The following is a 12,149-nucleotide window of genomic DNA, read 5'->3' as shown; positions in this document are numbered from 1 at the left end:
AAAACCCAAGTGAGAAGCCCTAATAGACATCTAACTGGAGTTCTGGAAGAAAAATGGGGCAGGGACAATATTTGAAGAGCTCACAGCTAGAAATTTTCCAAAGCTAATGAAAGATACACAAATTGCAGTGAATCACAAGAAATCCACACCTAGACACACCATACTAAAACTTTAGAATACCAAAGACAAAGAAAAGATGTTAAAAGCAGCTAGAGAGAAAAGAAGCCTTACCAAAGGAATGCCAATTTGGTTGAGAGCATACTGCTCAACAGCAAGAGTGGAACCCAAAACGCAGTTTAATCTTGCCATTGATGACAAGAAACAATTACCGCACCAGAAATGTACTTAAAGCAGAAATACCTTTCAAGGATAAAGATGAAATAAAGACACTTTTCAACGCATAAAGCCCCAAAGAATTTGTCCCTAGCAAACCTCCACAAAAGGAAAGAATCTAAAGAATGTATTTCAAATAGAGAAAGATGATACCAGAAAAAGGTCTGAGATGCAAGGAGGAATTATAAGCAAAGAATGTGTAAAAATATGGGCAAATGTAAACATAATAACCAATGAAGTGATAATTATGTTCTTGTGTGGTTAAAAGAGAGAGAGGGAATGAAAATATCCAACATCAATATCATACAAATCAAGAGAGAGGGTATGATCAGAGTTAAAGTAGTCTAACCTGACATTGTACAATAAAAAGGTGAAGATATTGATTAACTTCAGCTTTACATAGTTTATACAAATGCAAAAATGAATAGAGTAACTACTAAAAGATTCGAAATGTGAAACTTCCAAAATAGTCAAGAGGAAATGAAATGAGAAACATAATAAATCCATGAGGATGAAAAGAAAACACAGAAAAGGCAGAACAAATAGAAAACACACTTAAGATTGTAGAAATAAATAAAAATAATAGTAATTACAATAATTTGAGTGGACTAAATGTTCCAGTGAAAGTCAAAGACTGATTCATTGGACAGATATTTACTGAGCATCTACTATGTGCTACACACTACTGTCAGCACTAGGCACACAGCACAGAGCAGTGAACAAAACAACCAAAAATCCCTAATGGGAGAGATAGACAACAAACCAAATATAACACAAATAGTACATTAGGTAGTGGTGAGTGTTCTTAGAGAAAAAGAAAAGCCATGAAAGGAGATAGAGAATAGGAGAGGCACTATTCTAAACAGAGTAGTCAAGAAGAGTGTCACTTGAGTGAAGCCCTGAAGGAGGTGAGGGAATGAGCTGGTGGTCATGAAGGGAAGGGAATTCCAGGCAGAGGGAACAGCATGAGCACATGCCTTGAAGGAGATCATGGCTGCTGTGTTTGGGAAAGACAAGCACACCAGTGGGGCTGCAGTGTGGGGAGCAAAGAAGAGAGTGGGCACAGATGGGCCTCAAGAGATGACGAGGGGCCAGACTATGAAGGACCCCATGAACCAAAGCTGGTTAAAAGAGACACATCTCAAATATAAGTATATAAAAAGGATGAAAGGAAAAGGCTGGAAAACGATATACCAGGGGAATGTAGCTATAGTCATCAGACAAATAGATTTTTTTAATATAATATTTTTTGAACATCTTTATTGGAGTATAATTGCTTTACAATGGTGTGTTAGTTTCTGCTTTATAACAAAGTGAATCAGCTATACACATATATATATCCACATATCTCCTCCCTCTTGCATCTCCATCCCACCCTCCCTATCCCACCCCTCTAGGTGGTCACAGAGCACCAAGCTGATCTCCCTGTGCTATGCGGCTGCTTCCCACGAGCTATCTGTTTTACATTTGGTAGTGTATATATGTCCATGCCACTCTCACACTTCGTCCCAGCTTACCCTTCCCTCTCCCTGTGTCCTCAAGTCCATTCTCTACATCTGCATCTTTATTCCTGTCCTGCCCCTAGGTTCTTCAGAACCATCAAAAAAAAAACAAACAACCCAATCCAAAAGTGGGTAGAAGACCTAAATAGACATTTCTCCAAAGAAGATATACAGATAGCCAACAAACACATGAAAGGGTGCTCAACTAATCACTAATCATCAGAGAAATGCAAATCAAAACTACGATGAGGTATCACCTCACACCAGTCAGAATGGCCATCATCAAAAACTAAACAAATCGATTTTAAGGCAAAAAGCATGTCAAGAAATAAAGAGGGCGCTTCCCTGGTGGCGCAGTGGTTGAGAGTCCGCCTGCCGATGCAGGGGACATGGGTTCGTGCCCTGGTCCGGGAAGATCCCACATGCCGCGCAGCGGCTGGTCCCGTGAGCCATGACCGCTGAGCCTGTGCGTCCGGAGCCTGTGCTCCGCAATGGGAGAGGCCACAACAGTGAGAGGCCCGAGTGCTGCAAAAAAAAAAAAAGAAAGAAAGAAAGAGGATCACTACATTATGGCTAAAAGTTCTAAAGATTCACCAGGAAAGTATTTAACTTTTTCTTGTTGACTTATTTTAACTAGTATATTTACTGACTTTTCAAATTAAATACAATGCATACTTATGAAAAATATATTGGGCAAAAATGAACAGAACTGCAAAGAGAGATAGACAGATCCATCTTCATAATGGAATGTTTTAATGTAACTCAGTAATTGGTAGATCAAGCAGTCTTAAAATCTTGAAAACATTTTAGGAAATTTGAACCACACAGTTAACAGGCTTGATATAATAGATATGTATAGAACATCACACTAAGTAAGTGCGTAATACACATTCTTTGCAAGTGTCTGTGGAGTATTTGTGGAAACTATGTAGTAGGCCTTAAATCACATTTCAAAGACCATATTCCCTGATCACAATGCCATAACAAAAAGGTAACTGGAAAATCCTCATGTGTTTAGAAATTAAGAAAGAGTTAACTCATCAGAAAAATCATAATTAGAAAATACTATTTATCAAAACCTGAGGGATATTAAAAAGTAATATTAAAGGAAAATTTATACAGTACTAGGGAAAGAGGAGAGGCTGAAAGTTAATGTGCTAAGTATCTGACTTAAGAAGTTAAAAAAAAGAACAACAACATAAATTCAAAGATAATAAAGATAAAAGAGGAAATTAATAAAATAGAAAATGAACTCACGGTTGTGAGGAACAAATAGCGACATTATTATACATCCTTCAGAGATTAAACAGATGGTAGGAAGATACTATGGATAACCTTACTTTGATACATTTTTTAAACTTTGGTGAGATGGATACAATTTTAGTATTTAGCTTATAAAAATTTACTCAAGAAGAAATATAAAGCCCAAATATTCTTTTAATTATTAGGAAATTGAATCAAGAACAGGTCTTACCGCAAATTCAACACTAGGCTTTTATGGTTTTACTGGCCATCCAAGGATCAGATATACCAATCTTCCACAAATTGTTCCAGAGTAGCGGAAAAGAGGGAACACTTCCTAACTTTTATTATCATCTTAATATCAAACCCTAACAAAGACAGTCCCCCACCCCCCAAAAGTTCTAAAATTATAAGATCTTAATTGTGGGTATAAATGTGAAAAAGTCTGAATAGAACATTAGCAAACTGAGTCCAGCAATTTTAAAAAAGACATCATGATCAAGTTAGGTCCATCCCAGAGATTCAAGATTGTGTAATATTTAAAAATCGACTAATGTAATTTTCTGCAGTAACAGATTAAAGGGGGAAAAAATCATATGCTCCTCTCAATGGATACAGAATGAGCATTTGATAAATTCAATACCCTCATGACTTTAAAAAAATTCCTACCTAAGTAAGAATAGAAGGGAGCCTAATGATAGAGTATCTCTACAAAAAAGCAGCAGTAACTATCATGCTATTGGTTGGGAAACCTTGAAAATATTCCCTTTAAGATGCAGAGCAAGACGAGGGAACCCATCACTTCTATCGAGTGTTGTACTGAAAGTCCTAGTCAGTAAAGTAGAACAAGGAAAATAAATGACCTAAGAATCATAAAGGAAGAAGCAAATCTGCCATTATTCTTACATAACGTATTTGTCTGATTGGAAACGCAAAACGAATGTTCAAGTAAATTATCAGCTCTGTAGCTGATTCACTTTGTTATAAAGCAGAAACTAACACACCATTGTAAAGCAATTATACTCCAATAAAGATGTTAAAAAAATTATTAGCTCTATAGGAATTTTCCAAAATCAATTACATTTATGTACATCAGCAACAAACAGGTAGAGCGTGTGATTATACAAAAGATACCCTTTGTATCAAAGTTATAATCATCAAAGCATATAATGTACCTAGGGAAAAATCTAACAAAAGATATGTAAGACCTAGTATTTAAAAAATTACAAAACCCTATGGAGAGTCACTTAAAAAAAATTAATGGAGGGAGAAACATGTACATAGATTAAAAGTCAGTCTGGTAAGATGTCGGTTCAGTATATGCAAATCAGTCAATGTGATACACCATATTAACAAATTAAGGAATAAAACCATATGATCATCTCAATAGATGCAGAAAAAGCTTTTGACAAAATTCAACACCCATTTATGATAAAAACTCTCCAGAAAATGGGCATAGAGGGAACCTACCTCAGTATAATAAAGGCCATATATGACAAAACCACAGCAAATATCATTCTCAATGGTGAGAAACTGAAAGCATTCACACTAAGAACAGGAAGAGGACAAGGATGTCCACTCTCATCACTCTTCTTCAATAGTTTTGGAAGCCCTAGCCACGGCAGTCAGAAAAGAAAAATAAATAAAAGGAATACAAATTGGAAAAGAAGAAGTCAAACTATCACTGTTTGTAGATGGCATGATACTATACATAGAAAATCCTAAAGATGCCACCAGAAAACTACTAGAACTAATCAATGAATTTGGTAAGGTTGCAGGATACAAAATTGATGCACAGGGCTTCCTTGGTGGCACAGTGGTTAAGAATCCACCTGCCAATGCAGGGGACACAGGTTCGAGCCCTGGTCTGGGAAGATCCCACATGCTGCGGAGCAACTAAGCCCATGTACCACAACTACTAAGCCTGCACTCTAGAGCTACGAGCCACAACTACTGAGCCCGTGTGCCACAACTACTGAAGCCCATGTGCCTAGAGCCTGTGCTCCACAACAGGAGAAGCCACCACAATGAGAAGCCCATGCACCGCAATGAAGAATAGCCCCCACTCGCTACAACTAGAGAAAGCCTGCATGCAGCAACAAAGACCCAACACAGCCAAAAATAAAATAAATAAATTTTTAAAAAATTGATGCACAGAAATCTTTTGCATTCCTATACACTAACAACAAAATATCAGAACGAGAAATTAAGGAAATAACCCCACTTACCACTGCAACAAAAAGAATAAAATACCTAGGAATAAACCTCCCTAAGGAGGCAAAAGACTGGTACTCAGAAAACTATAAAACACTGATGAAGGAAATCAAAGATGACATAAACAGATGGAGAAATATACCATGTTCTTGGATTGGAAGAATCAATATTGTGAAAATGACTATACTACCCAAAGCAATCTACAGATTCAGTGCAATCCCTATCAAACTACCAATGGCATTCTTCACAGATTTGGAACAAAAAATTTTACAATTTGTGTGGAAACACAAAAGACCCTGAATAGCGAAAGCAATCTTGAGAAAGAAAAACAGACCAGGAGGAATCAGGCTCCCCAACTTCAAACTATACTACAAAGGTACAGTAATCAAGACAGTGTGGTACTGGCACAAAAACAGACATATACATCAATGGAACAGGATAGAAAGCCCAGAGATAAACCCACGTACCTATGGTCACCTAATTTATGACAAATGAGGCAAGAATATACAATGGAGAAAAGACAGCCTCTTCAATAAGTGCTGCTGGGAAAACTGGGTAGCTACATGTAAAAGAATGAAATTAGAACACTCCCTAACACCATACACAAACATAAACTCAAAATGGATTAAAGACCTAAATGTAAGACCGGACAGTATAAAACTCTTAAAGGAAAACATAGGAAAAACACTCTGACATAAACCACAGCAAGATCTTTTTTGACCCACCTCCTAGAGTAATGAAAATAAAAACAAAAATAAACGAATGGGACTTAATGAAACTTAAAAGCTTTTGCACAGCAAAGGAAACCATAAACAAGACAGCCCTCAGAATGGGAGAAAATATTTGCAAACGAAGCAACTGACAAAGGAGTAATCTCCAAAATATACAAACAGCTAATGCATCTCAATATCAGAAAAACAAACAACCCAATTAAAAAATGGGAAGAAGACCTAAATAGACATTTCACCAAAGAAGACATACAGATGGCCAAGAGGCACATGAAAAGATGCTCAACATGACTAATTATTGGAGAAATGCAAATCAAAACTGCAATGAGGTTATCACCTCACACCAGTCAGAATAGTAGTCATCAAAAAATCTACAAACAATAAATGCTGGAGAGGGTGTGAAGAAAAGGGAACCCTCTTGCACTGTTGGTGGGAACGTAAACTGATACAGCCACTATGGAGAACAGTATGGAGGTTCCTTAAAAAACTAAAAGTAGAACTACCATATGACCCAGCAATCCCACTACCGGGCATATACCCTGAGAAAACCATAATTCAAAAGGACGCATGGACCCCAATGTTCATTGCAGCACTGTTTACAATAGCCAGGACATGGAAACAACCTAAATGTCCAGCGACAGATGAATGGCTAAGGAAGATGTGGTACATATATAAAATGGAATATTAGCCATAAAAAGGAACGAAATTTGGTCACTTGTAGAGACGTGGATGGACCTAGAGTCTGTCATACAGAGTGAAGTAAGCCAGAAAGAGGAAAACAAATATCGTATATTAACACATACATGTGGAATCTAGAAAAATGGTACAGATAAATCTATTTGCAGGGCAGGAATAGAGACGTACATGTAGAGAACGGACATGTGGACCTGGGGCAGACGGGGAGGGTGGGGGAAGAATTGGGAGATTAGGATTGACATATATACACTACCATGCGTTAAATAGCTAGTGGGAACATGCTATAAAGCACAGGAAGCTCAGCTTGGTGCTCTGTGACCACCTAGATGGGTGGGATGGGGGGGGGGGTGGGGGTGGGAGGGCGGTCTAAGAGGGAGGGGATATGTGTATACATATAGCTGATTCACTTCATTGTACAGCAGAAACTAACACAACATTGTAAAGCAATTATATTCCAATTTTAAAAAATTATAAAACCCTATGGAGAGTCACTTAAAAAAAAATTAATGGAGAGAGAAACATGTTCATAGATTAAAAGTCAGTTTGGTAAGATGTCAGTTCACTCCAAAATTTATCTATAGATTGGCCAGGATATTAGTTGTTCTTTTTTTTTTTTTTTAACTTAAGTTGGTTCTGAAATTTACATGAAAGAGAAAAGGGTCAAGCCTAACCCTTAAACTCTTAAATAATGGGAATGAGAGATAGGGAGCCATGTGTGACTTGTCTTACTAGATACCAAAAATTATTATCAAGATTATTATCAAGGGAGACTTCCTTGTGTGGGAAAAAAATGAAAGTAGATCTGTTCTTCATACCCTGCACAATTTTAGTTTGAATTAAAAGCTTAAATACAAAAGGCAAAAGTGTCAGTATTTTTGTAAGACGTTATAGGACAATACATTATGACCATAATGTAAGGGAAAGATTTCTTAAATTAGACCCAGAAAGTGCAGACTAGAAAGGTGAAAACTGATCAATTTGACTTTGTTCAAATTAGGAACTTCTGTTCTAAGACACCATAAAGATGTTGTGGGGTTTTTGTTTTGTTTTCCTTTTATCCTTAAGTTCTTCTCTATTAGAAATACATGCTAAAGTATTTATGAGTGAAATGCTGCGTTATCTTGGGTTTTCTTTGAAGTATTCCAGGAGAAAAAACATGGGGAGAGAGATGGAACAAAAATGGTAGGACGTTGATAACTATCAAAGCTAGAGGATGAGAACAGGAAGGTGTCATACTATTCTAGTTTGTGTGTATGTTTGAAATTTTTTATTTTAAAAAGTTTTTTAAAGAAACCATCCATTTTTATGGTGACTGCCCTGGATTTTCTGGAAGTTTTAACATTTAAAACAAAATCGTTTTCAGAAAAGGTCACTTGTTAAGTGTATATCTAAATGCAATCTAATTTTTATCTCTGAACAGGACTTCTCTTATAAATTAATAAATCATGAAACAACCTCTTTAAAAAAAAAAGATACCCTAAAGAGATTGAAGAAACAAGTCACAAACTTGGTGAGGGTGTTTGCCACACACCCTCAAAAAATTAGTATCCAGGTATTAAGCAAAGAACTTTAAAAATCAATAAATAGTTTCTTAGCTATGACATCAAAAGCATAAGCAACAAAAGAAAAAATAGACAAACTGGACATCATCAAAATTTTTAAATTTTGTGCTTCAGAGGACACCGTCGAAATGACAACCCACAGAATGGGAGAAAATATTTGCAAATTATGTATGTAATAAGGGACTTGTATCTAGAATATGTAGAGAAGTCTTAAAACTCAATGATTAAAAAGACAACTCAATTTTTTAAAAGGGCAACGGATCTCAACAAGGCATTTCTGCACAGAAGATATACAGTGTCAATTAGCATATGAAAACATTCTCATTGGCATTAGCTACTAGGGAAATGCAAATCAAAAGCATAGCAGAATACCACTTCATACCCACCAGGATGGCAGTATTCAAAAAAAGACAATAACAAGTGTTGAGGGTGTGGAGAAATTGGAAGCTTCATACTCCGCTTGTGGAAATGCAAAATGGTGCAAATGCTTTGGGAAACAGTTTGGCAGGTCCCCAAACCATTAAACATAGAGTTACCATTATAACCCAGCAATATGTATATAACCCAACAGAAATGAAGACATATGTCCAAACAAAAACTTGCACTTGAATGTTTTCAGCAGCATTATTAATAACATCCAAGGTGTAGAAACAGCCCAAATACCCATCAACTTATGAGTGAATAAATAAATATAGTATATATACACAATAGAGTATTATTCAGCCATTAAAAGGAATAGCATGCTGATGCATGCTACAATGTGGGTGACCCTTGAAAACATTATGGTAAGTGAAAGAAGCCAGACACAAAGACCACATATTATATGATTCCACTTAATATGCAATGTCCAGAATAGGCAAATCTATAGAGACAGAAAGTAGATGAATGGTTGCCTAGGTCTGGGGGGATGAGATGTATGGGGGTGATGGCTGAGAGGTGGGTTTCCATTTCCTTTCGATGAATATGTTCTAGACTTGATAGTGGTGATGGATGCACCCTGAATATACTAAAAGTCACTGAATTTTACACATTGAATGGGTAAATTGAATGGTATGGAATTATATCTCAACCGAGCTGTTCAAAAACATCAAGAAGCAACAACTCAATAGGAAAATAAGCAAAAGGCATATCTAGGCATTTTGCAGAAGACAAAACGTGTGTGTGATACTAGGTACTTGAGAAGATGCTCAGCCTCATTCCTAATCAGTCAGATGCTAATTAAAACCACAGTAGGATACCATCATATCCTCACTTGATTTGCAAAAATTTTAAATTCAGGCAATACCGCTTCTCCACATGTAGAGGAGGTTGAGGTTGGGGGGGAAGCTCATCCACTGGCAGAGGGGGTATGAATTGGTACAATTGCTTTGGAAAATAAGCTGGCATTATTTTTAGAGGGTTGAAGATGCAAGTATTTATGACCCAACAATTCCACTCCTAAGTATCTATCTAAAGAAATTCTTCCAGTTGTGTACTGAGATCACATACAAGAATAGCCACATAATAAAATAGCACTATAAAATTCAAAACCACAGAAAACTAAAATAAAATGTGTAGGGATATAAGTATATGTAGTAAATAGACCTGTTTTTTAAAAGCAAACAAGGGGAAGATAAACCCAAAATTCAAGATAGTGGAAATGAGAAAGAATTGGGAGGGTCTCACAGGGGATTTAGGGTAATAGTAATGTTCCTTTTCTTAAACTAGATGGAGAAATGTAGATGTGTATTTTGGGGGTGGAGGCAGGGGGTACAAGGCAGACTGTTATCTGATAACCCAGCACGGAGGGAAGATTTAGACAAACTCTAGAGCGTGCATAGAGCAATTTTTCCATGTGGTTCAATATTGAATGCTAATAATGCTGATTCTGAGTTTCTAGAAGAGGCTAACTTACTTAGCATCTTTTATTTAAGAAGCAGAAGGGATAAAATGTTCTTATGGGGGGCCGGGAGAAACTAAGAAAACGACACAACAAAGAAGCAGCAGCAGGATGGGAGTGTTTTAGAACCGTTTCCAACAAAAGTAGTTAAAATTAATAGTTTTTTACTTCAAAGTGATCTTCATTTATTTGGGCCACAGCTACCTTATTCTTCAGTAATGCTAACTAATCCAAACATTCCTGTAAATTAGTAAAACCCTACGTGCTCATTTCAGACACTCAGTGGTTGGTTGACTTCCTCTTTTTCAGATCACGCTCACACTAAAAGATGAAGCACAGACACGCGGAGGAGGAACCTGTCCACTACTCCACTACTCCTGGGTGCGTGACTCCAGTGAAGCATCCACCAGTGCTGCAAGGGGTCCAGCGTATTGTTTTTTTTGCTGTTTCAGTCCCCAGTGCCTACCAGCAGAAGTGGCAGTAGATTGTTGCCTATCAGCCAATCCAGACTTTTCCTGAGACGACAGGAAAACATGTCAGCTCGGTTTCACTGGAACTTGGCAGTGGGGACATTCAGCGGAAGCGATGTATACCCCATCAGAGCACACGTGTATCTTTTACCCCTTTCACCCCCTCTCCCACCTGCTTAGGTCTTCTCTGTCCCTCTCCTGCTACCACACAGAGATGATATAAAAGAGGCTCTTTGGCTATTTGCATTTTGCTTCCTCTTCTTTTCCAGATTGCAGTATTAAGCTTTACCTCCTAAAAGCCTAAAATCCCAACAACATTATGTACCAAAGTTGTTCTTCCCTTGCAAGAGGGTTTGGGGGAAAGGGGGAGTTTATATCACAAGTTTCCCGGAGAGTGAAAAAAAGTCCGTGTGCTGCTGACCACATGAGCCATGGTAAAGGCACCCTTTGGAATTACTGATTTCTAAAATTAATAAAGTAAGTCTATTTTTATTTTCTTTTTTTTCCATTTACTAAGTTCCAAACAATCAGTATTTACAAACGAGACTGAAATAGGCCCAACTTCTCATTTTATTTCATTGCTGGGCAATTTTTTAAACTTCAGGTAAGAAATGTGAGCTATAAAGAGATATTTTATTCTTATATTTGGTTTCAACAGATGGTGGGCCCAGGCTCTTCCCCAGGGGCAGCTCCAGCACCTGGGAGGCTGGGGCATGCAAATGTCTCCATTTTCAGACCGCAGCAGACGGGTCCTCCAGTGGCACGTGAATCTGTATCCAGTTGCACGGTGTTTACCTAAACAGCTCATCAGAACGATGCAGCTCAGCCCCCTGGTTGCTTTCTGCTTTACCTCTGCTTTACCTCTGCTTTCTTGCTTCCTCATCTGTCCTAGGTCCTCTCTCTGGCCTCCACTGGAGAAAAGGTTGAAAGGTGACTGCAGAGCCCATTGAAGGTTGACTTAGCTGCCACAGGAGTTATTGGGGGAGAATCCAGCATCTGGGGTTTCCACAACAAAGTCCTATAGATTCAGCATTGAAATCCTAAAAGAAAAAGTACCCCCAAAAAGGCAAAGAGAAGAAGGGCTCTATTGCCTTCCTGGTGAATGAAAACAGGTTTGAGCCCATTGAAGCATTCTGTTTGCTTGTAAGGGATGAAATCTGTCAGTTGCGGGAGAAAAGAGAGCATTCCAGGTGTTCCTGTGACTTCTGGTTAGTAGTTTGAGGACCATCTTAACTGTTTTGCTAATTTGGTTATGAATTGGTTAGTAGACAAATTAGAATTCCTTCATAGTCCCCTGCTGATGTGTAGAATTGGGAAATAAGGTGTTTGGGGAGACTCACCATACGGTTCTTGTAAAAAAGCATAAGAGGGTATGAGTCCAGTAAAAGAATTTTAGACCAACTAGAGTGTTTGGAATTGCCCTAGGTAACCATCAGAATTGAATCCTCAGGCTGAATTTCTTACTGCATTCACCATGTGCTGATCAGGTGTAAGACCAGACTCCAGATCTCTTCCTTCATTTA

General features: G+C 37.8%; 1 protein-coding gene across 12 annotated transcripts in view; it reads left to right on the top strand.

Moving 5' to 3' along the window:
- TTLL5 (tubulin tyrosine ligase like 5) overlaps nucleotides 1-11,328 on the top strand; it is a 305,934-nt gene extending 294,606 nt beyond the window's left edge. For all 12 annotated transcript variants that reach the window (XM_079908860.1, XM_079908866.1, XM_079908864.1 and 9 more), the window contains one exon: nucleotides 10,466-11,328. In XM_079908860.1, coding sequence (XP_079764986.1) covers nucleotides 10,466-10,488 — 23 coding nt within the window. In that variant the 3' untranslated portion in view covers nucleotides 10,489-11,328. The remainder of the gene's footprint in view (nucleotides 1-10,465) is intronic.
- The last annotated feature ends 821 nt before the right edge of the window (nucleotides 11,329-12,149 follow it).

This window comes from Stenella coeruleoalba (assembly GCF_951394435.1).
Source record: "Stenella coeruleoalba genome assembly, chromosome: 2".
Taxonomy (NCBI): domain Eukaryota; kingdom Metazoa; phylum Chordata; class Mammalia; order Artiodactyla; family Delphinidae; genus Stenella; species Stenella coeruleoalba.
This window is presented reverse-complemented; position numbering and strand designations above follow the sequence as displayed.